The sequence below is a fragment of the Cheilinus undulatus genome, linkage group 17 (assembly GCF_018320785.1).
Source record: "Cheilinus undulatus linkage group 17, ASM1832078v1, whole genome shotgun sequence".
Classification (NCBI taxonomy): domain Eukaryota; kingdom Metazoa; phylum Chordata; class Actinopteri; order Labriformes; family Labridae; genus Cheilinus; species Cheilinus undulatus.
In genome coordinates, this window is record NC_054881.1 from 815236 (window position 1) to 838886 (window position 23651).

Genomic DNA, 23651 nt, shown 5'->3' on the forward strand with positions numbered 1-23651 from the left:
TTTTATATGAAATGGCAGGTGTATGAAAACTGTTAATTCTTTAGTTTTAGTGTCGGCTGTTCTGAGAGTCTACACACAGCTGAACCTAAACAGATTAAGAGTTCACAGCAAGTATCGGTATCAGATCAGTATCGGCGATACCAGCCTGAACTTTACTTGGTATCGGATCAGAAAGGAAATCAGTGGTATCGCACATCACCTGTCCCACCTAGCTTTGTGATGCTAATGCTAGCGCCTGAACGTGTTATACTGGCTGTTTAAGGTTAATGCGCCGCTGCAGCACAAATGCCTGCTGGGTAATTTGGTATCTCAATGACCGTGACACTGTTTTGTGAGGATTGTCGTGTATTTGTTAAGTTATTCATGAAATGCCTGAGTACGTGTTTAAACCAGAGCGCTCTGTGAGGAGATGATGGATTGTTGCTAATGCAGTAATGAGCTAAAGATGAATTACTGTGACTGTGAATGAATGCTGATGCAGATATGGTTCATGACACACAGGCCAGCGGTCCTGTATGGACACAGGAGCTCAACAGCCTCAGTCACAGTGCCTCTGTTGGTCTGGTAGGGGGCTCTGGCAGCCTTGTTCCCCCCCACCTCTCCACACACACACCCACACACACACACCTATACACACACACACACACCCACACCCACACACACACCCACACCCACACACACATATACACACACACACACACATATACATATATTTGCCTTGCCTGCTGAATGATAAGTGCGTGTCGCTGCTGATGTTGATGTTGTTGTGTTAAAAGTGTATTTTTTGAGTTTTTGTGATTTGTTCTATTAAAACAGTGCAGTTGTGTAAACATACTGGCCTTTAAAGGGTTAAAATCCCCAAAATATAATGACTATTTGATACGGGTGTTTCAGGCTGAATTATTCATAAATCTGTTTACTCCTAAAGTGTGTCTGTAGTAGAGAGGTCACATGACTTCAGAGAAACTGTGAGTCTTCTCAGCAGTGAAACAGAAAGTAAAAGGATGGAGCAATGTTCTGTCAGATAAGGTTAAATAGAATAATACAATAATAAACATTACATTCATTTACACTGGAGGTCAGGGAAACAGCCCACAGTGATCTCATTACTGTTATGGAGAGAACCATGTCTGTCTGAGACTGAGACGTTTCTGTGAAGTCATGTGACCTCTGATCGCCCGCCCTCTGCTCATATAAACCCTGCTCTCTCTCCAGCATCAGAGATCTTCAGAGACTGAGAGCTGAACATCAGGTAAGAACTCTGAACCAGAATACATGAGACTGTAGTTTTTCTGTTCTAGTATGACAGAGTAAATCATCATTACCTGGATTATTCTAACTAGATATCTGCCTGTTCCAGCCTTCTATACAACCCTCAGTGTGTGTGCTTTTAGATGCATTTGTTCTGATCCTTTCTCTTATTTGTGCTGCTTTTTTAAATGTTTTTAAATGTTGTCACTGACACGTGTCCCTCTGTTTCTATAAAAACTACTGTCTCAGTGTGACGGTCTGAATCCTGGTCCAGACCAGTCCTGCTGACCTTTAGCATTGTTTGATAGTTTTCATGTGGAGTGTTTGTTAGAGGTGGTCAGACTGGAGGACAGCGTTTCTCTGCTCTTTAAGGATTTTACTAAACTATCATATCACACAGAGGATAATCACTTCTTTTACTTTCCTACAGAGAGCCCACACGCTGACCAATCCCTGAGCTCCAGTCAAGACGTAACCATGGCAACGTGAGTTAAACTGATAATCATTACAGACATGTCTGACACACCTGAGCAGGTAAATGGACATTACAACAACATGAATGAACATGGAGATGGGAGATTATAAAGGGTTAAAATAGACTCTTCTTTATAAAGGACTGTAAACACCTGTGGTGGGCGGGGCCATGATAGAGGCTGTGCTGCAGTTTCCTGTTAACATACACGCTACATTATCAGTAAAGGCAAGTTTATTTATACAGCACCTTTCAGACACAAGGCAATTCAAAGTGCTTCACAGGTGCACAAGGGCTAACATAAACAGGTATTTACATATGTGCATGAAATAATGATTAAAATGGTGTTTAAAGTGATGATAAAATAATTACATTTAAGTAGGAAAGAAAGGAAAAAGAAAAGTAAAACCCGAGGGGTTAAAATAATGATAACACCTGAACAGAGAACGATGCAGATCTGACAGGTTGCTTCAGTAAAATACTTGATTTTTCATTCATAAACAGAAATGTGCTGAGCCTGGTTTGAATGCATTGATTGTTTTGGTGCATCTCAGGAGCTTTTACAATGTGGAAGGAAACACTGAACTCAATGTTGGGAAAGTAATGTTAGACTTCAGATCTAGGCAAGGATGTGCAGAAACATCAGGACACCAGAGGATAAAGGAGAGGGAACCGAAATAAATTTAAGTGGGAAAATAATAAAACAATTGTGAAAAGAGGCAAAATACCATAAATGGGCCAAAGTTGGTTAAAAATGGAAAAAAGGCAGGAAAAAGTGTTGAAAAGTGGGTACAGAGTGGTAAAAGTGGGTTGAAAGTAGGAAAAAGGATTCCAAAGAAACAAAAATCAGCTGTTAAAAAAAAGGATTAAGACAGGCCAGAAAGGGATAAAAGAAAGGGTCAGAAAATTAAAAAAGTGGTTAAAAAGTAGCAAAAATGGGTTAAAAAAAGCAAGAAAAGGGTCAGAGCATGATGTAAACCGGTTAAAAAAGTAAGAAAAAGGACAATGAAAGGCACATAAAGGGTAAAAAGGGTCAGAAAATGATGAAAAGTGGTTTAACATGAGCAAAAATTGTTGAGGAAAGACAAAAAAAGGTCAAAGAAAGGCCAGACTTGGACCGGTTCCACCCCAACCAGGACTGATTTTTATCAGATAAGGTATTATATAGATAGGTTGTGCATATCTGTTGTTCTTTAGAAACTGAATCTACTGTCTGATGACCATGATGCTTTCAGTAAAATCCTCCACTGCAGTCTCTTGCGTCTCTATTCGGTGGTTTTTGACATGAAGTCTCTACTTTTCTACAGAAACTCTTCAGCTAAGTTTGACTTCATCACCTCCAAAAGTCTGGTCCGTTCAGGATCTCCAACGGTCTACCAGCTGAATCCAGAGAAGAAGGAAACTGGATCTTTAACCAGACTGACTCTTGGTGAACCAGATCTAAACCAGATAAACAAAACCATCTTGCTTGTTGGTGAAACAGGAGTGGGTAAATCCACTCTGGTGAACGCTCTGGTCAACTACATCCTGGGAGTGAGCTGGGAGGACGAGGTCTGGTTTGATATTGTGGGACATGACTGTGATGGATCACTGGTTCAGACCTCAGACCTGGTCCTGTACCAGATCTTTGGGTTTGAAGAGAAACCTCTGCCCTACTCTCTGACCATCATCGATACTCCAGGATACGGAAACACCAGCGGGACTGAAGAAGACGACGTGAACAGTCAAAGATTATTGGACCTGTTCCGCTCAGAGGGCGGAGTCTCTGAGATTAACGTGGTGGGTCTGGTGCTGAAGGCAACAGCGAACCGTGTGAGCGACCGTATGAGGTACATCTTTGATGCGGTGGTGTCTCTGTTTGGTAAAGACATGGAGAACAGCATCGTCCCCCTCATCACACACTCAGACGGAAGAACTCCTAAGAATGTCCTCAAAGCTCTCCAGACAACAAACATCAGGTGTGCCAACGACGGAAACAATCAGCCAGACTACTTCCTGTTTAACAACTGCCAAGATGAAGAACGGCTAGAGGACACAGAAGCCCTGGAGCGTGCAGATAAAACCACTTCAGGAGCGCTGAGTAAGTTCTGGGACTTTCTGCAGGAAAAGGAACCACAAAGGCTGGAGCTGACTGTGGAAGTTCTGCAGGAGAGAACGGCACTGAAAGACTGCATCCAAAACCTGAAAGAGCGAGCTGAGGCGACTGAACAACAGCAGAAAGAAATCCAGCAGACTGAGGAAGACCTGAAGAGACATGAAAAAGAGATGAAGATCAACAAGGACTTCACTGAAGAAGAAGAGGAGGTCTACAAAGAGAAGGAAAGCCTCAGTGGTTGGATTCTGTGGTTGTTGTGGTTTAAATGGCCGGTGTCCTGTCCAGCCTGTGAGGAGACCTGCAACATGTCCTGGATCTTCTACCTCTGGGCTCTCCTCACCAGAGGCCACTGCTCAGCATGTCCTGGAAAGTGTCCTGTTTCACATCACGTGAAGAAATGTTGGAGGTACGTGAGCAAGACCAGAACCGTTCAGAAGACCCTACATGAGGTAAAAGAAAAACATGACAAGGCAAAAGCAGATGCTGAGAAGACAAAAAACTGTTTAGAGTCACTTCAGGAGAAAAAGGAGGAACTTCAGAGAGACAGAGACCAGCTGTTGGAGGAGTCCTACCAGCATGTTCTCACACTGGAGCGGATCGCTCTGAACGTTGATTCTCTGTCCACCCACGTCCACCTGGACTTCCTGACTGAGAAGATGAAGGAGAGAGGAGACGCAGAGAAGGTCCAGAAACTGGAGGAGCTGAAGGCTCGAGAGGATGAAGGAATAAGAGCTGGATTACACTACAAACTGACATCTGGATCAGTGAAGCTGAGGAGCTAAGAGATGGAGAAGAACCTACTGTAGGATAACACATCTACTCTGGCAAACACATGCAGGATTATCATTATAACCAGTGAGGACTGATGAACGTTCATTTATTTCCTCTGTTTCACAATCATATAAAAACCCAGTACCTCCCTGTGACCGTCCATGCTAAAGCAGACTAGGACTGAAGGGAAGACCAGGTCCCACTGGATATCATAAACCTGACTGCAGAGATGTGTAGAGTCTGACATATGGGTACAATGTGGCAAACATGGGTTATAGTGACAGGGGGGTTAGGAAAGGTGGAAGGTCAACAGTAGAAAAAAGGATTAAGAATGGCCAAAAACGGTTAAAATGGTCAGAAAAATGATGAACAGCAGTTAAAAAGTAACAAAGATGAGTAAAAAGACCAACAAAAAGTGGGCAGAAACATGGTATTCAAGAAAAAGGCAAAAATCAGCGGCTAAGTTAGCGAAAAGTTTAAAAAGAAGCAAAAATAGTTTCAAAGAGGTTCATTTTGTTCCATTCAGTTTTTATTTTTAACCTATTTTGGTTGTGTTGAATGAATAAAGACCAGATTTGCTGAGGATATTAGTTTATAAAACTTTTAGAACTGTGGTTCCTTAAATCAGACTAAAATGGCTACAGTAGCTACAGTAGCTGCAGTAGCTACAGTAGTTACAGTAGCTACCATAGCTTCAGTAGCTACAGTAGTCAGGGTAGCTACAGTAGCTACAGTAGTTACAGTAGCTACAGTAGTTACAGTAGCTGCAGTAGCTACAGTAGTTAAGGTAGCTACAGTAGCTACAGTAGTTAAGGTACCTACAGTAGCTACAGTAGCTGCAGTAGCTGCAGTAGTTACAGTAGCTACCGTAGCTGCAGTAGCTACAGTAGTTACAGTAGCTACAGTAGTTACAGTAGCTACAGTAGTTACAGTAACAGCAGTAGCTACAGTAGTTAAGGTACCTACAGTAGCTACAGTAGTCAGGGTAGCTACAGTAGCTACAGTAGTTACAGTAGCTACAGTAGTTACAGTAGCTACAGTAGTTACAGTAGCTGCAGTAGCTACAGTAGTTAAGGTAGCTACAGTAGCTACAGTAGTTAAGGTACCTACAGTAGCTACAGTAGCTGCAGTAGCTGCAGTAGTTACAGTAGCTACCGTAGCTGCAGTAGCTACAGTAGTTACAGTAGCTACAGTAGTTACAGTAGCTACAGTAGTTACAGTAACAGCAGTAGCTACAGTAGTTAAGGTACCTACAGTAGCTACAGTAGTCAGGGTAGCTACAGTAGCTACAGTAGTTACAGTAGCTATAGTAGCTACAGTAGTTAAGGTACCTACAGTAGCTACAGTAGCTGCAGTAGCTACAGTAGTTACAGTAGCTACCGTAGCTGCAGTAGCTACAGTAGTTACAGTAGCTACAGTAGTTACAGTAGCTACAGTAGTTAAGGTAGCTACAGTAGTTACAGTAGCTACAGTAGTTGCAGTAACAGCAGTAGCTACAGTAGTTAAGGTACCTACAGTAGCTACAGTAGTCAGGGTAGCTACAGTATATACAGTAGTTAAGGTAATTACAGTAGCTACAGTAGCTGCAGTAGCTGCAGTTGTTAAGGTAGCTACAGTAGCTACAGTACAGATAAACCCACTGAAGCCCACCAGCAGAGGCGGGTCATGACTGTCATTTCTCCTCTGTTATATTCTTAATGCTATGTAAATGTTAATGTATTTATTTCTACAGCCTTTTTCAACAGCCTGTGAGGGAAGCTGTGTTCCATGTATTAAACCATCAGTGTATGCTGGAGCATTGTGGGTAGGATTACTGGGGTTGTCATGGGTTCACTGGTCCTGTCTATCATACTGAACTGGTGTGTAGTCTTCTGTTTAAGAGTCAGATAAAGGCCAGCTGTAAATATTATGGTTCTGATGTCCTCAGCTATACTCTGTAACGTGTGTGAAGCTCACTGATCTGAAGTGAACTGTCAGCGGTTCTAAACATTCATCATAAATCTAACTCTGTTTTTCTGTTCAGGTTGTTTTGTGTAGGACTTTGGAACAAACCAAGAATATGAATAAATATGCAGATATTGTCTGTCGTAGAACCACTGCCTCTTTATTATGTGCTTACAGCAGAACACAGAATCATGGATCTTATATTCCAGTTAGTCAGCTGTGCTCAAACATGTCAGACTGTTTCTAAAGGCCTACAGGGCCATTTCAGGAAGTTTGAAGAGACCGCTTTCTAGACTCATCTTGTTCATTCTATTACTGCACATATTCCTAGACCAAGGGTGTCCAAACTATGGCCCGGGGGCCAAATTCAGCCTGCAGTCCCCTTTGATTGGTTCACAGAAATTTTTAAAAATAAAATGAAATATGGCCACATTAGTGCAAATTGGCCCAGATTACACTGACCATGATTGATTTATAAACCAGTAAAAGGCTGAACTACAGGTGCTGTATGCAGGATTCTCAGGATGTTTATGGTCTGGGTCTCTACCTGACCTAGGTCTGGATTCATAGACATCACCAGAATTTTGTCACTAGGAGCAGCTCTGTGGTGGATGGGTGTAACCCGTTTAAATGTGTTTGTCTCATAACTGTAGTCATGTCTCTGTTTCATGATCAGTGTGAAGCTTTTTAGTTAGAGACAAAGTCATAAGGTTCACCCCTCAGAGTAACTGCTGTAAGGCATCTCCATCTCATCAAACAGGTTTTAAATGAATTGGTCACATGATTTCAGAGAAACTGTGTGTCTTCTTGGCATCAGAGAAACAGAAAGTAAAAAGGAGGGAGCGGTGTTCTGTAGAACAAGATAAGGTTAAAGAGGAAAAACAGACACAGAGGACCCTGATTTACATCAGAGGTCTCAGAAACAGCCCAGCGTCCTCGTCACACCACAGAGGGTAAAAACCATAAACAGTCTGACTCTGAGACGTTTCTGTGAAGTCATGTGACCTCTGATCGCCCGCCCTCTGCTCATATAAACTCTTCTCTCTCTCTCCTCCATCAGAGATCTTCAGAGACTGAGAGCTCATCATCAGGTAAGAACATGTTCACTCTAAACTAAAAATGTAATGTTACCATGACACCAGATTTAACTGAAAACAAAGATGAATGCAGTATGAGCTGTAAAAGAGCTTTTACTGATTTTTGTTTAGTGTAAATCCACTAGAGTTTTACGCCCAGTGAGGCTGAATAATAACATTTATGTTCCAGTCTAAAGTATGAAACGTGTTTCTGTGATTTCAGCATATTTTGAGATTTATTTTAAATAGTTTTTTACTCCAGGATGATATTCCTCCACTAACAGCCAGGGGGAGATCACCTTTAAAAGCAGATAACGCTTCTGGTCAAACTGCACTCTTGGTGAGATATTTGAAAGCACCCTGGTCTCTTTAGTGAGGAAGAACTGACAGAAAACATGCTGTTAGGCAGTGAGACTACTGTGTAATAATTAGGCAATAATAGAATTCATGTAGTCGAATTAAGCTTCACTGATAAATCAGAGAAAATGCCTACATTTACAGTTGTCTCAATGCTTTGATTTGTCTTTTATTCTTGATATTTATGGTTTCTGCTGTGGTTTGTGTGTTTTTATTTTGAATGTGCTACATTACTACAGGGGGTTGGGTTACCACTGTAACTTTAACACAGGCTGCTCAGCTCTGTCCTCATGGTGCAGTAATGTTGGGTTTTTATTACAACAACAAGTGTTCATAAGCAACAGAAGGGTCCTGAAACTGGCATGCACCACTTCCTGCATAAAGACTGTGAATCAGCAGCAGTAATGTGGTTTCCGTCTGTTCCTCAGCTGTTGGATCCACTACTGGGAACCTTAGACCTGCCTGGGCTTGTCTAAGAGCTCTGCACCCACTGCCTTATGGTCCAATGTGGGCATCTAGAGCAGTGATTCCCTACCATCTTTCCTTGGAGCCCCCCTACATGTACTCAAGATAAGCAGAGCCCCCCAGGACCCAAGAGAGGAAAAAAGTGACAGACTGCTGCCAAAAACCAGCATAGATTCTGATAGTTTCAGTGATAGAACCCTAAAAAAGGCCCATACATACTTTTGTTATCATAAAAGCCTTTGTATAAATGACTAAATAACTGCTTTATCATGGCTTTAGTCAATATTTGCAAATCTAATTTTGGCAGCCTCTGAGCAGACAAAGCCTCAAAGCCCCCCCACAGGGTCCCGGACCCCAGGTTGGGAACCAATGATCTAGAGGGAGGAATAACAGTGGGCCTCATTCACCAACTTCTTTCTCAGATTTTGATTAAATTTGTTGTAAAAGTTTCTCAGAGAAACCTCATGACTGGTTCCAACACTGCTGTTCTCTGCTCTTAGGTTGATGGATGCCAGGTGATCTAAGCTGGAAGCATGTGCATATTCTAGGAAGCTGACCCTTTAATGCCCATATAAGGGCATGAGACTGCTGGGCAGTGTGCACACAGACAGACCAACAGGGTGAGACACTGATTAATCCCACAGGAAACTGAAGAGTTCTGTCTTTCTAAATATTTCTACATTAATTTCAGGTTTTATCCAGAATCTATTTAAAACTGTTCTTACAAAGATGACAGCTGATAGGAGCTGGTGGTCTCTGTCTTTCTCTCTGTGATCCAGAAAACCCACAAGCTTCCCCGTCCTCCAACCCCTGAAGAGACGTCGCCATGGCGATGTAAGTATTACTGCTGTAGAAGACGTTTTTAGAGATCATCGGTGGTGAATGAGCTCTTCCTGGGAGCTGGGAGAGTGTGATGATGAAATGTCCTTCATTCAAGGTTCAGTCCGGCTGGAATCGTTTAAATCTTTGAGCATACGTCGTCTCTTTTCTGAGAGGTTCTTTAATTCTGACATGGACTGACCTTTAACCCCTTAAAGCCTGAAAGCACAAATAATAGCCAGAAAATTCCTTTTTTTTTTTGGACCTGAAATGTTTATTTAACTTTCTACTGAAATAAAAAAAAAATCCAAATTTCCATAAAATGTAACAAATATATTTTCAGTATCTCATTTCATTCATTAGGTGTTTCTGGTAACTGATAATCCACTTGAGGCATTTTTATCATTTATCAGACTGTATTCAGAAGTTTTTTTGAGTAATTTATTGATCATATTGATTAGACAGAAGTATCATAAAAGTATGTATCAAATATGCGACAACAGGCGTTAAGGGGTTAACATTTTTCTAATGTGTTTATGGTCTATGACAGTGGTTCCTAACATGGGGTCTGGGGACCCCTGGGGGGCAACTAAGATTTTGGGGGGGGTACCTAATTGTACATTAAGTTGCTTACAAACCTAATGTACAGTAGAGTATAGGGGCCAACCTCAAAGATTTAAACATACGGAGAATCTGTAGATTTCTAATCAAAAGGTCAAAATTTTGTTTGGAAAAAAATCCACAGATTATAAAGTCTTATATTTAAAACCTTTCAGAGTTTCAAAAGTCAGGAATTTACAAGAAAAATCAAAATTTCAGAATTCATAAAGTCTTAGATTGACATTAGAAGCTTTTTTTTTTTTTTAGTTTAAAAGTTTTTTAAATCCTAATTTTACAACAGTATAAAGTCAAAAATGTACAGGAAACCAAACTGAAAACAGTGGTTGGATTTTCACTTTGGGCTTTATAATCTTGAAAATTCTTATCTGGGGTTCAGCAACATTTACCTCTTTTAAAGTCATAAAAATGTTTTTTTTTTAAATACATTAATTTTTTAAACCTGATTTTTTTAAATTAGTCTGTCTTGTTTTTAAGAGTGGTCCTAATGCACTGTCATAATAATGGATAGTTTGGACATAGATCTTTAGTCAAGAACAAGTCTATATAGGTCTGTTATGTTGGGATTTCATCAATGAAAACTGTTTCAAATGATGTGCACTCTTTTTCCAAGTGGGTCTGGGGGGGGGGGGGTCCTGAGGAAAAAAGTTTGGGACCCACTGGTCTAAAACACTCAGGTAAGACCTGTTTCAGTACAGCAGTGAGTTTTAATTATTCTCCCATTAGTGTCAGATTAAAAAGCAGGACAGGACTCGGCCAGGACTACCTGTGACTGACCTGTAGAAACCAACTATCTAACCACGCGTCCATTTATCAGAACATTAGCTCACAAAAGGACCAAAAATATTAAAACCAAGGCTTTTAAAGAGGGTTCACCCGCCAGCGGGTTATAAAGGTGGTCAGGTTCACATCTTGTACCAGTGCCAGTCAAAGTTAGGACCAAGGCTAACTAGCTCTGATAGAATGATAGCAGGTGTTTGATAATGGACAGCTGTTAAACAGTAAAATACACCATTCTCATACTCTGACTCATCCAAAGCTGCAGGTCAGCATCAGACAGTGTACAATGAAAAGGGGAGTAAATGTATATTTATGGTTTTTCACAAACTAACTGAAAGCCAACAGTTGCAAACAGACCTCCATTTTAAATCAGGTTTATTGTGAAAGTTTACAGACTTTCTGATTTTTGCAATGAACAAATCAAAGAAAAGGAATTAAAATAGCTCAACACAATGAATGCTTGAAGTGGTTTCCCCAAATTCAACTGAAAATGTCACTTATAATGACTTCTCTAGTCTCAGAATGATTCAAGCCTTCATGTCAGCATCTTTAGTCCTTACTAGAGCACCTTTAGCTTCTTTGACCTGCTGACTACAGATGCATATCCAGACTCCAGCTTCTGGCAGCGTTCCTGAGGAATCTTAGCCCATTCCTCATGTGCAGACCTCCAGTTCAGTCATATTCTTGGGTCTGCGTTGGTTGGGTCTGCAACCACCTTCTTCAAATCCCACCAGAGAATTTCTCTGGGGTTCAAGTCAGGCGACTGTGATGGCCCCTCTAGAATTTTCCAGGACTTCTCCAAGGACCAAGCCTTGGTCAGAATCTGAGGTCTGCTTGGGATCATGGTCCTGTTGGAAGGTCCAATGACGGCCAAGCTTCAGTTTCCTCACAGACAGCATGAGGTTTCCTCCTAGGATTTCCTGATCCTTCAGTGAATCCATCTGTCCTTCCACACGCTGCAGGTTTCCAGAGGATGCAAAGCAGCCCCAGAGCATCACCGAGCCACCACCATGCTGAACTGTGGGCACGGTGTTCTTTTCAGCGTCTGCTTCTTTCTTCTTCCTCCAGACATACCGCTGATCCATCGGGCCAAAAAGTTCCAGTTTAGTTTCATGGCTCCACAGAACAGAATCCCCAAACCTCTGTGGCTTATTTCTATGACTGTGAGCAGATTGGAGCTGACTTTTCTTGGTCTTTAGGGTCAGTAGTGGTGGATGTCTTGGAGTTCTGGCATGGAAACGGTCTACGTTCAGGACCGTACCCTCTGAAACCTCGGTCCCTGTTACCACCAGGTTCTGCTGGAGGTCTTCTGCAGTCACTGGAGGGTTTTTCCCAGCCTGCCTTCTCAGATATCTGCTAGCAGCCATTGCTAGCTTCCTTCTTCTGCCCCGTCCAGGAACTCTGAACATGTGAACTCTGCTTTCAACGGTGTCTAGATTATTCAGGGCCTCTGCTATCTTTCTGATCCTGTTCCTTGTTTGTGAAGGCCAGTGATCTCTGAACTTTTGGACCATTCTTTGGACTCTTCCATTTTCTGACATGCAGTCGAGCTTGACACTGAGCAAACCCCTCACAGTTCAGACCTGCTGACACTAATGAAGCCCTGATCAGTCCATCAGGTGTGCTTAAACAACGTTGATTTTACATATTTGAGCTTTTGGGAGGGATTGTGTTCAGGAGTTGGATCATTTTGAGACTGGAGAGGTCTCGAAGTCTTCTCAACAGTGTTCCTTGTTGCTGTTACATAAAAAATAATTTAACTTCCCTCAGTGGCATCTGTAAGGTTGTTTAAAGATAGCTCCATGTGCTTCAGATTTCTGGATCTGAAGGAATTATCAGACAGCAGGCATAAAGACAATGTGAAGAAATCCTGTCCTAACACAGTCAGCAGCTGCAGACCTGAAAACTACCCTTGAAAAAGACAAAGAAAGACGAGTCAGATCAGTTTGCCTATCGCTACTATCAAAAGTCCCGCCTTGCTTGATTCTGACTGACTTGTGGGGGAGAAGTGAAGCGAAGTGCGTTTCTGAAAGTTGAACAATTGTTTTAACTCAAGCGACAAAAACAGCTGAAGCAGAAGGCGGTGTTTTTCAGACAAGGGTGCCGAGTGATGCAGAAATATTTAACAACCACTCCAAGAACTGAGGTGAGAGAAAGACACGAGAGACAGGATGACTTAAGTTGAGCTGTTTACTAGTCTCGGCCGAGGAGAAACAGTGACATCAACACAGTGAGAGGTTGAAGCCAGATTTCCAACGAAGCCCAAAGTAGTTCACGCTTTTATTCCTCCTGGTAAACCTTGATCCTGATCATAACTCAAGATATGGTCCACAGCCTCTGCCATACTGGAGCCAGACTGTCTCCATCTAAAGGTCACCAACACACGAAACTGTGAGGAAACACTATAGGAACCAACAGCACTTTATCTACTCAAGGATGTGAGTTTAGACTATCAACCAAGGAGAAGAGGAGAGACGCCAGAGTCTCCATTCCTGACTGTACAGTGTGACCTGGGACCTTGGATAAGCTTAACATTTATGAATCATCAGAAATGTAAGGAATAGGAACTGATGTAGAATTTAAAAAAGTGCTGCCACCACTAAAAAAAAGTCTATGGACACAGGACCTTCAGCGTTAAGGGAATTCCTCTGGCATCATTTAGTCTGAATTTACTCTCTAGTAAACTTTCCTCTGATAATGAGGCTAATTGTTGTGAATAGCATTCAGACGTATTGCTTTTTCTCAAGAAACACCTTTTTAAAAAACATCCCTTTATGATATTTTTGTTTATTTCATGTCTCTACAGGTACAACTCAAACAGGTTTCACCACATCAAGTGCAAACAGCTGATCCGTCGAGGATCTCCTGAGGTCTACCAGCTGACACCACCAAAGGAGACTATTGGGACTCTAACCAGAATAACTCTGGGTGAAAGAAATGTAAAAGAGACAAACAAAACCATCTTACTTCTTGGTGAAACAGGAAGTGGAAAATCTACTCTGATCAATGCTCTGGTCAACTACGCCATGGGAGTGAGGTGGGAAGATGACGTCTGGTTTAAGATCGTTGATGAGAAAGGAAATAGGCAGTCAGAGACTGAAGAGGAGGACAAGAGTCAATCAGGGAGTGAGGAAGAAGAAGAAGAAGAAAGTCAGTGTGTAAGTCAGACCTCAGACGTGATCGTGTACCAGATCTGTGGTTTTCAAGATAAAACTCTGCCCTTCTCTCTGACCATCATCGATACTCCTGGATACGGAGACACCAGAGGGGCTAAACAAGATGAAAAAGTGAGCAAAAGTTTACTAGACTTGTTCCGCTCAGAGGACGGAGTCCATGAGATTAATGTGGTGGGTCTGGTGCTGAAGGCAGCTGAGAATCGTTTGAGTGACCGATTCAGGTACGTCCTGGATTCAGTGATGTCTCTGTTTGGGAAAGACATGGAGGAGAACATCGTCTCCCTCATCACATTCTCAGATGGAACAAAACCCAAAAATGCTTTGAAAACCCTCAAGACTGCACAAATCAAGTGTGCCAAAGGTGAAAAGGATCAGCCGATCCACTTCCTGTTCAATAACTGCCAAAATGAAAAAAGAGGAGAGAGAAAAGAAGCCCTTGAAAATGCATATAAAACAACGATGACAGGATTGAGACAGTTTGGAGAATTTCTGGAGAAAAAATCCCCCCAAATGTTGGAGGGAACGGTGACCGTTCTGAAGGACAGAATCACTCTGGAAGCCTGCATCAAAAATCTGAAGGAAAGAATCGAGTTTATCGAACCAAAGCAGAGAGAAATCCAACAGGTGCAGGAGGCTCTGAGGAGACATGAACAAGAGAAGAAGAAGAACGAGAACTTCTATGAAACATTTGATGAGCCCTACAAAGAAAGAGAAAATTTTAACGGCAGGCGGCAGGGCGATTATTTTGAAGGAGTCATCTGCTGTTTAGTGTGTGAGGAGAACTGTCATGATCCATGCGAGCGCGTCTCTAAACCAGGCAGCTGTAAGGTCATGAAGAGAGGTCACTGTGCCGTCTGCACCAATAAATGTCCTGTATCGGCTCATGTTAAAGAACAGTGGAGGTACGTGATCAAGACGAGGAAGGTTCAGAGGACTCTTCAAGATGTGAAGAAGTGGTTTGACATGAGTCAAGCAGAATGTGAGAAAACAGCGAGCCAGTTAGAAACCCTTCAGAAGAAAATGAATAAACTCCAAGAGGAAAAACATCGTTGGCTGGAGGATGCCTACCAACATATTCTCTCTCTGGAGCAGATCGCCCTGAACACCAAATCACTGTCCACTCACATCCACCTGGACTTCCTGATTGAGAAGATGAAGGAGAAAGGAGAAGCAGAGAAGGTCAGGAGACTGGAGGAGATACAGAAACGAGAGGATGAGGGAACCAGAGCAGGACTGAGCTACATGCTTGGTAGAGCAAGAGCAGCTGCTGGCAAAGTAGTTAAAGAGATAGGCCAGCTGAGGATGTGAGAGAGATGCTCTAAAAAGAGTCTATTCTGTTGATGTGAATATTAGATTATCAACAGTTTACCTTCCTTTTGTTTAAAGTTTAATGCTGCTGTTGTAAATAGATCTAAAGGTTCATTCATGCTCTATAAAAAGCTTACAGATGGATGGAGCTTCCTGTCTGTACTCTACCTTCATACCATCCATACTTCTGCACGTTCTCTCAAAGCTCACAGAAACAGACCGAGCGCTGCAATACCACGGGTTATCAGGAGGGGGTGATGCTGAGCAGAGCAGCCAATGGTGGACATGGTGGACGTTTAAAGGAACATTCTGCGTAAATTCAGCTGAATATTGTGTGAACTGTTGGAAACTCCAACCCCGTCTTTGATGGTAGTTCACCTGTGCTCAGAGACAGACAGGTGTGGGGCTTTTCCTTTGCACTGAGTGGCTTTTCTCTACTTTGACTCAGCACAGCAGGGGCTTTGCTTTTCCACCACACCAAGCCCCCTGTTTGAGGCTGATCTACAGTCAGCAATGCTGGACCTGCTGATTCCACTACTAGACTGACAAAACCAAGAAGGAAAGACAGGAACTAGAGCTGAATGCTCCTGTCAGATCTGATCATCTTTACATCCTCTTATAGCAAAAATCAAACTGCTTCTGATCTCTGACTAACAGCCAGAGAATCCTCCTGGCCCAGGAAATGTAAATCAGTCTGAGTGGGAGAGCTCCATTAGAGCAGAACAGCTGGGAGGAGGACCAGAGCAGCAATAGGACAGGAGGAGGTCTGTGAGAGACAGCGACCTCTAGTGGATCAACATTTTTAACCCTGACATAAAAGATGCATGAGTCAGTGAGCAGTGAGACATTCAAACATGCACTCATCGGTTTTCATACCAGCATTAAAGGAGAATTAAATAGAGCCACTTTTAAATCTCAGGTGTGTAAATATCATTCCTCCTGTTGAGGTATGAACTGAACTGTGACCTCTGAACCTTCACACCCAGACAGTCTCATGTATTTTATTTAGATTTAGTTTCAGTGTACTGGTTCATCATAGAGCTGAGGGAAGTGTTGGATGAGCTGGTTTATGTAATCTACATGTATCTGATGATTTAAACCAGGGTAGATGGCTGTGGTGATAAGCGTCTCTATGCTAGTCCACTATGTAGAGTTTCTGAATGACATCCATGGAGATATTCATCTACTAAATCACTGGAAGAAGTTCCTCTTATCAGTCTGTGTGTTCAGTTTCCTTTGTCAGAGTTTGAATAAAGTTTTGTCTTGAATGAAGCTAGTGTGGAGTTTTTCCTGTCATGTTGAAACAATTATTAGTTTCAGTGGCTGTGGACCCAGAGGGAAGCTGTGTTCCATGTATAAAACCATCAGTGTATGCTGGAGCATTGTGGGTAGGATTACTGGGGTTGTCATGAGTTCACTGGTCCTGTCTATCATACTGAACTGGTGTGTAGTCTTCTATTTAAGAGTCAGATAAAGGCCAGCTGTAAATATTATGGTTCTGATGTCCTCAGCTGTGAGAGAGACCACACCTGTCACTCACTGAGACTGACCAATCAGTGCAGGTACAGGTGTGTGTGTAGCCGATGGCCTGACTGACCAGGTGTGGCAAGCTTATACCTGCTCTAAGGCCAGCTACATCCTAGAAGATTTTTAAACCTGAAATGATTTTAAAACCGTGGGAGACCAGAAAGATGTGAGGACAGTTTCAAAAGATTTTTCATCTTCAATCCTCTGAACACACACACTAGACGACTAGACGGCTCAGCCTATCAGATCACTGGAGACCGCACGCCTGCCTCCCCTCAAACTGGGATTAAAATCCTCTCCAAGACAGTCCAGCTGCAGACCTCCACTCCTGCAAGCTCCACTCTGAGATCCCCTCCACTGTCAGAAGGAAGTGACAGGATGTGAATATTTGCTCAGCTTTAGGTTAGGTTCAGCATTTTAATTTCCACTGGTTAGATTTAGGGGTAGGTGTTTATTTTAAATAAGACAGGCATGATGTCACTGCCGTCTGACGATGGAGGAGGAGGAGCCTATCAGACGGCTGAGAGGATTAGATTTACGTCACTTCCATCCTACGATGGAGGTGGCTTCAGCTTCGTTAAGCCGAATGAGAGTGGAGGTCTGCAGCTGGACCCCTCTCTAAAACCCCGTAGTGGCCTTAGGCAGATCTCAAGCACTTATGAGGCTCAGGATGTAACAGTGAAACAGAAAACAAAAGTAAGGAGGGCTGTTCTGTTAGATAAGGTGATCTATTACAGCAATAAGACGGCTGAGTGATAAACATTCATTCACCATGCTGTCTGTCTCTGGGACTGTTTCTGTGAAGTCATGTGACCTCTGATCGCCCGCCCTCTGCTCATATAAACGCTGCTCTCTCTCTCTCCTAACATCAGAGATCTTCAGAGACTGAGAGCTGAACATCAGGTAAGAACTCTGAACCAGAGAGGAAGAGACTGGAGGGTTTTTCTGAGACAGTGGTGGTGATACTGGTGATACTGGGAAATCCCCATGTACTAGTGTGTAGTAGCAGAGTAAGTGGGACTGTTACTGTGAAATTACTTCATTTAATGCTTTAGTATCACACTGCTAAGACTGCACAGACCATGACCTCTGACCCCAGTTCACTGGTTTTACTAAATTAAAGTAAGAGGTGTCATGAATGATCCTGGATTCATTATTTGTAATCATTTTTAGGTGTTTGTGTTTGTGTTCTGCTGATTTTCACTGTGATCTCCTTCATGTTTAGAGTTTACTGTCCAGTCTTTCCCATCGGTGTCCCTCCCCTCCTGGGTACCATGTGTTCCTTCACAGTATTTCCTAGCTTTAAGCTGGACGAGAACTACAGGACTCTAAGACCGACTAAGGCCGACCACACACTAGACCAGTTTTTAATCTGAAACGGGTTTAAAACCGTGGCAGACCACAGACTTCAGGACAATTTCAAACTATTTTTCACCTCTGATCCTGTGAACACACACACTAGACGACTCAGCCAGACTGTCAGATCACCGGAGACCACACACCTGCCGACCGGCCTACGACCTCGCGTGATCACGTGACTTCAGAAAGAACAAACAAACATGGATGATCTTCTGCCTCTCCACAGCAGGCTGTCCTGGTTACAGGTGCAGCAAAGATCATCAAACAAGGGAAAGACTCAGGATGAAATCCTGGCTGGGATGAAGTTAAAGCTGTGTTTATGGCTGTGAGCGGTGAAAGTACGTATGATCCGTCTGGTGACGCTACCCCGTCTGCTCGCTCCCATTGGTTGTTGTGGGTACTCCGACCTAGACTCATAAATATCAAACCTGTCTGATGTTTATGATTCAGGGTCTGGGAGGAGATTTGGAGCAGTAAATGAACCGTGTTAACACCACACACATGCAGACTACTCAGACAAATAATCGATGAGGCTCCAGTCGGTTTACGCCCCCACGATCGTTGGGGGGTCAAATCTTGGCTGAAAATCCTGAGTGTGGCCGGTCTAAGAGTTTAGGTCAAGGCTAAACACAAACAATGAGTTGTCCAAAAAAACCTCGGTTAGTTTTGTTGAAATGATGATTTTACTGCTTCCTAACATGTCGGAGCTCCTGACCTTGAGTTCAAATCTACGACAGAAGATCAGACCTCTGACAGAATACCAACAACAACCAAAGAGAGGAGCAGACATCATAACCAGCCGCTGTTAAATCATTTTATGGCTCACAAACAAACACAAATTCACCTTCACCTCAGCAGGGATTCACCGTTGTTCTTCTCCATGTTTTTAACTTCTAATGTAACTGTAATGAACACCAGGACTAGCAGCTGAGGATTTTCATCGTCCTCCAGGGTAAAACATCCAAGAGAGCCAAGACTTTTTATAGCAATGTGTTCCTTCCCACATATAATAACTAGTTCTGTTTTCCTTTTTCATGTTTTTATCCAAAGATTGAATCAATCCATCGGTCAATAATTCAAACTGCTTTTGCTTTGCTTTATTGAACTATTAAAGTTAGTGTGGTAAAACTTCATGTCCCATCTGTGACATCCTCCTAGGGTGTCTGATTCCTTTATCACCGTGGACTCTTTCCTGCCCTCTTCCTCACACTTCTCCTTGACCCTGTGCTGTCAGTGTCTGTACCTGATTACCACAGTCTGTTTGGTCTCTGAGCTCCTACCCCTCCATGTCAGCCGTCACTGCTCCTCAGTGTTTCTTCAGTAGATCTTTAGATGTCCTACATGCTCAGATCTGAACATTAATATCCTCCTTTACTTTCCTACACAGAGCTGATAATCTGCAAAATCCTTCAGCTACTGTGAAAACCGCCATGGAAATGTGAGTAAAGCTGATTACATAAGGCAGAAATGGTCGTGTCACACTGTTACCAGGTAGATAGACCACTGACAACAGATCTAACTCAGAGTGAACCTGTAGGTGGTTTAATGGATACACTCTAAAGGAGACGGCTCTCCTGTGATAGAGGCTATAAAACTATGAACTATATAGAACAACAGTTCCAAAAAAGTTGGGGCGCTGCTACTTTTTTGAGATGTGTTGCTGCCGTCAAATTCTAAATTAGTTAATATTTTTCATGAAATGGGAAATGTTTTAGTTTAACACCTGATGTGATGTTTCTGTTCTACTGTGAATCAAATCTGGTTTATGAGATTTGACAGTCATTGACTTCTGTTTTTAGATATATTTTACACCACATCCCAACTTTTTTGGAGTTGGGGTTGTATTATCTGTGATGGTTCTGGCTCCTCACATCAGAAAACTGAGTTATGTCCATTGTTGTGTGTTTGTTGTTATTCTGACAAAATCACTGCTTCTATCAAACAGAGATTTCTTTAGGGGTACAAAAAAACAAAAACATAACTGAAATGCCACATAACTGCCAGAAGGCTTTAGTTGAATACTCCATTAGGATCTCCTGGTCTGTGTTCGGTGGTTCTCGATATAACGTCTGTGTCTCTCTACAGGTACAATTCAAACAGGTTGGACCACATCAAGGGCAAATGTCTGGTCCATTCAGGATCTCCTGAGGTCTACCAGCTTAGACTGAAAAAGGAGAATACTGGGCCTCTAACCAGACTGATGCTCGGTGGAAAACAAGGAAAAAGTCCAAACAAAACCATCTTACTTGTTGGTGAAACAGGAACAGGGAAATCCACTCTGATCAACGCTCTGGTCAACCACGCCATGGGAGTGAGGTGGGACGATGACGTCTGGTTTCAGGTCACTGAAGGTAGCAGTCAGTGCCATAGCAAGTCAGCAGACGTGGTCGTGTACCAGATCTGTGGTTTTGAAGGTAAAACTCTGCCCTACTCTCTCACCATCATCGATACTCCAGGATACGGAGACACCAAAGGCATAGACCAGGATGACAGGGTCAGTCAAAGACTGTTGGACCTGTTCCACTCAGAGGGAGGAGTCCATGAGATTAATGCGGTGGGTCTGGTAGTGAAAGCCAGTGACAACCGTCTGAGTGACAGGCTGAGGTACATCTATGATTCAGTGATGTCTCTGTTTGGGAAAGACCTGGAGGAGAACATCGTCTCCCTCGTCACACACTCAAATGGAAGAACTCCTAAAAATGTTCTGAGAGCTCTGGAGGCGGCAAACATCCAGTGTGCCAAAGATGAAAAGAATCAGCCGATCCACTTCCTGTTTGATAACTGCCTTGATGAAAACAGGACAGAAGACGTAGAAGTCCTTAAAAATGCCCACAGAATAACGATGAAAGGAATGAGACAGTTTGGAGAATTTCTGAATAAAACAGCAGCACAGAACCTGGAGATGACGATGAATGTGCTTAAAGAGAGGATAACACTGAAAGCCTGCATCCAAAACCTGCAAGAAAGAATCGAGTTTACAAAACAGAGAGAGATCCATCAGATGCCGAAATCTGAAAAATGTTGGTGGCTGGGGGGGTCAAGCCTTTTGGAAACCCTTAAGAAGAATACAGGAGATCTCCAGAGGGACAGAGATCAGTGGCTGGAGGAGTCCTACCAGCATGTTGTCAAACTGGAGCAGATCGCCCTGAACACCAAATCACTGTCCACTCACATCCATCTGGACTTCCTGATTGAGAAGATGAAGGAGAAAGGAGACACAGAGAAGGTCAGGAGACTGGAGGAGATGAAGAAAGGAGAGGATGAGGGAACCAGAGCAGGACTGGGCTACATGTTTGGTAGAGTTTAAACAGTTGATCTTTGAGCAGTGAGAGTCCACAGTCAAACTAGACACTGACACCGTTCTGTAACAGTTGTCACCCCTCCACAGTCCTCCACTCGGCTGCACTCAGAGAGCTCCAGAACATATCGGGCCTGTGTACTGGTACCTTCTCTGGAAACATCATCAGACTGTAGTAAGACACATGCATGGCTTCAGTCTGCAGAAAGCACAGTCCCAGGGAATAATCACTAATGCTGGTCAGGTATGGCCCTCTATCACTCATAAATGACTGCTGAAAGGAATAATCCTATGCATCAGACTTTGTCCACGTTGCAGAGCCATGCTTTTGCACATACACAAGCAACCATAGTGCACCGAAGCACCTGAGCCAAGGCCAAGTAAGTGGTATACCATGCTGGGGCAGCAAACTGGACTTTGAGGGTCAATGTGGACAAAATCACTGGCATATTATAAACAGACTATACTCAAATCACTTCACTCATGCTTGTCTGATTTTTATTCATGTGAAAAGTGCTGGAGGCTACAGTCTTCACTCTGAAACAGTCAGAAGACTTCCTGATGCTCTCTGTGCCCAAAGTCTATCTGGAAAAGTCTGCTCCTGCGGGAGGAGTCTGCTGCAGGTCCCTCTTTGTCTTAGAGAGCTCTTCTCTCTATTTCTTAAGGTGTGCCAGAAAGATGCACCAGGTTGTAGATGATTTGACCAATGACTCTGCTCTGTGACCCAGGCTTTAGTTGATCTGTGTTTCTAATGGTTTTATATCTGCAGCTTTGTTAACATTTCAGCTGCTGGTCTCAGCCAGGACACTCTTTCTGATCTCAGTGAGGTTTTCCTGGTTAATCTAATATAAAGACATAATGAATAACCTGCTTGTGCATGGCACAGATTGTATGATGTGTGCCATGTGTGGAAAAACTGGTTACGTATGATTGATATCACAGTGGTTAGTAAACCATGTTAACAACAGAGTCTGTAGATGCCAACAATAAATCATCACTAAAGGCTTTTCTTTTAAGTTTTCAGTATGAATCTGAGGATCTAAATGAAATCAATTCAGCTGTCATCGCATTATAAATTATCAAATAAAAACCTGTTTGCTGTTTTTTTTTGGGGGGGGGGGGGTTCAGGAGTTTTTGCACAGTTAAAAATCTGATCCCAGCTGAATCTCATTATAAATTCTGTCTAATCTTTAATGATGGACTGTAACACTGCCCTTCTTTTCAGGTATCAAAACCACATTAAAAGGTTTTGTACTTATATTTATGTCATGCTCTGTGGTTTTCCAATCAGGCTTTAACTAGTCCACAGCTGATTTTTACAGATTTAGAGAGGAAGCAGCTGAACTCTGAGTGCACACATCTGTTTTAGATTGATCAAATCTGTATATTCTTTAAATCTGATGTAGTGTTCTGTTCTGGTTTCTCCGCCAACCTTTGAATCGTCTTTGTGCTTTAAATGATGAGTTATAGAAAAACATGCCTGGCACAAACTTTAATACTGCTATGATTTTCTTTTGTTGTTGTTGTTGTTGTTGTTTTGCCGTTATAAGCAGTTGTGTTCATTCTGAGGCTAAAAAACTGAAGAGTATCTGAAAATAGTTCCTATCTAATAATTCCTTCCTGAAGAGAGCATAATTATTATCATTTCCAAGCTGAATGAATACGAGGCCTTTATATTTTTCAACTGTCTTTTGAGTGCCTGTTCATGGACAACTGTACTAATGCACCATTAAACCAACTGTTTCCTACCCCCCCTTTATTTGTAGTAGGGATCATAAACTAAAACTGACATGATGAAGACTACTTCTAATGGCAGGAAGCATTGAGACTGTCCAAACAGTCCTCATTATTGTACTGCAGCAGTCTGCGGTCTGTTTATGTGAAATCATGTGACCTGAGAGCTCCCACCCTCTGCTGATACAGACTCTGCTATTTCTCATAGACACCAGACAGCTTCAGGAGACCTGCTGAGCTAAAGGTAAGCACATCACTGAGCATATTAGTGAGATGAAGGTTTTTATGTAAAAATGTTCAAATGTGTGGGGCACAGGCCAAAGGGCAGTTTCCTCACTCTACAATGATTTTAGAGTTTAAAAAAGAAACATACAAATTAATAAAACTGAAAAAATATAAAAAATTAACACTGATACATATATAAGCTCCTGTTAGATACTTGAACTAGTATATATAGGTCTGTTTGTATTTATGGCATGGCTGCAAGATGTGCAAAGGTGCAAGAATGCTGCACAGACATGGTCAAAAGTATAAAATATGAAATCATAATTTACACTGACTAATGTAAATGTGCTTGTGAAGTGAGGCATTTTACCACAGT

General features: G+C 42.5%; 3 protein-coding genes across 3 annotated transcripts; all 3 read left to right on the forward strand.

The window, feature by feature from the left end:
* The first annotated feature begins 1115 nt into the window (after nt 1–1115).
* LOC121525697 (septin-1-like) lies at nt 1116–5273 on the forward strand. The gene is made up of 3 exons (XM_041811812.1): nt 1116–1252; nt 1682–1736; nt 3031–5273. The coding sequence occupies exons 2-3, from the start codon at nt 1729–1731 to the stop codon at nt 4598–4600; spliced, it is 1578 nt and encodes a 525-aa protein (XP_041667746.1). The 5' UTR covers nt 1116–1252; nt 1682–1728; the 3' UTR covers nt 4601–5273.
* Nucleotides 5274–7908: 2635 nt separating this feature from the next.
* LOC121525696 lies at nt 7909–16334 on the forward strand. Its single transcript, XM_041811811.1, has 4 exons — nt 7909–7949; nt 8932–9051; nt 9211–9265; nt 13455–16334. Exons 3-4 carry the CDS (start codon nt 9258–9260, stop codon nt 15130–15132), a joined length of 1686 nt encoding a protein of 561 aa, XP_041667745.1. The 5' UTR covers nt 7909–7949; nt 8932–9051; nt 9211–9257; the 3' UTR covers nt 15133–16334.
* A 799-nt stretch (nt 16335–17133) lies between these two features.
* Nucleotides 17134–21376, forward strand: LOC121525191 (septin-2B-like). Its single transcript, XM_041811049.1, has 3 exons — nt 17134–17331; nt 18469–18491; nt 20104–21376. The coding sequence occupies exons 1-3, from the start codon at nt 17134–17136 to the stop codon at nt 21323–21325; spliced, it is 1443 nt and encodes a 480-aa protein (XP_041666983.1). The 3' UTR covers nt 21326–21376.
* Nucleotides 21377–23651: the final 2275 nt, after the last annotated feature.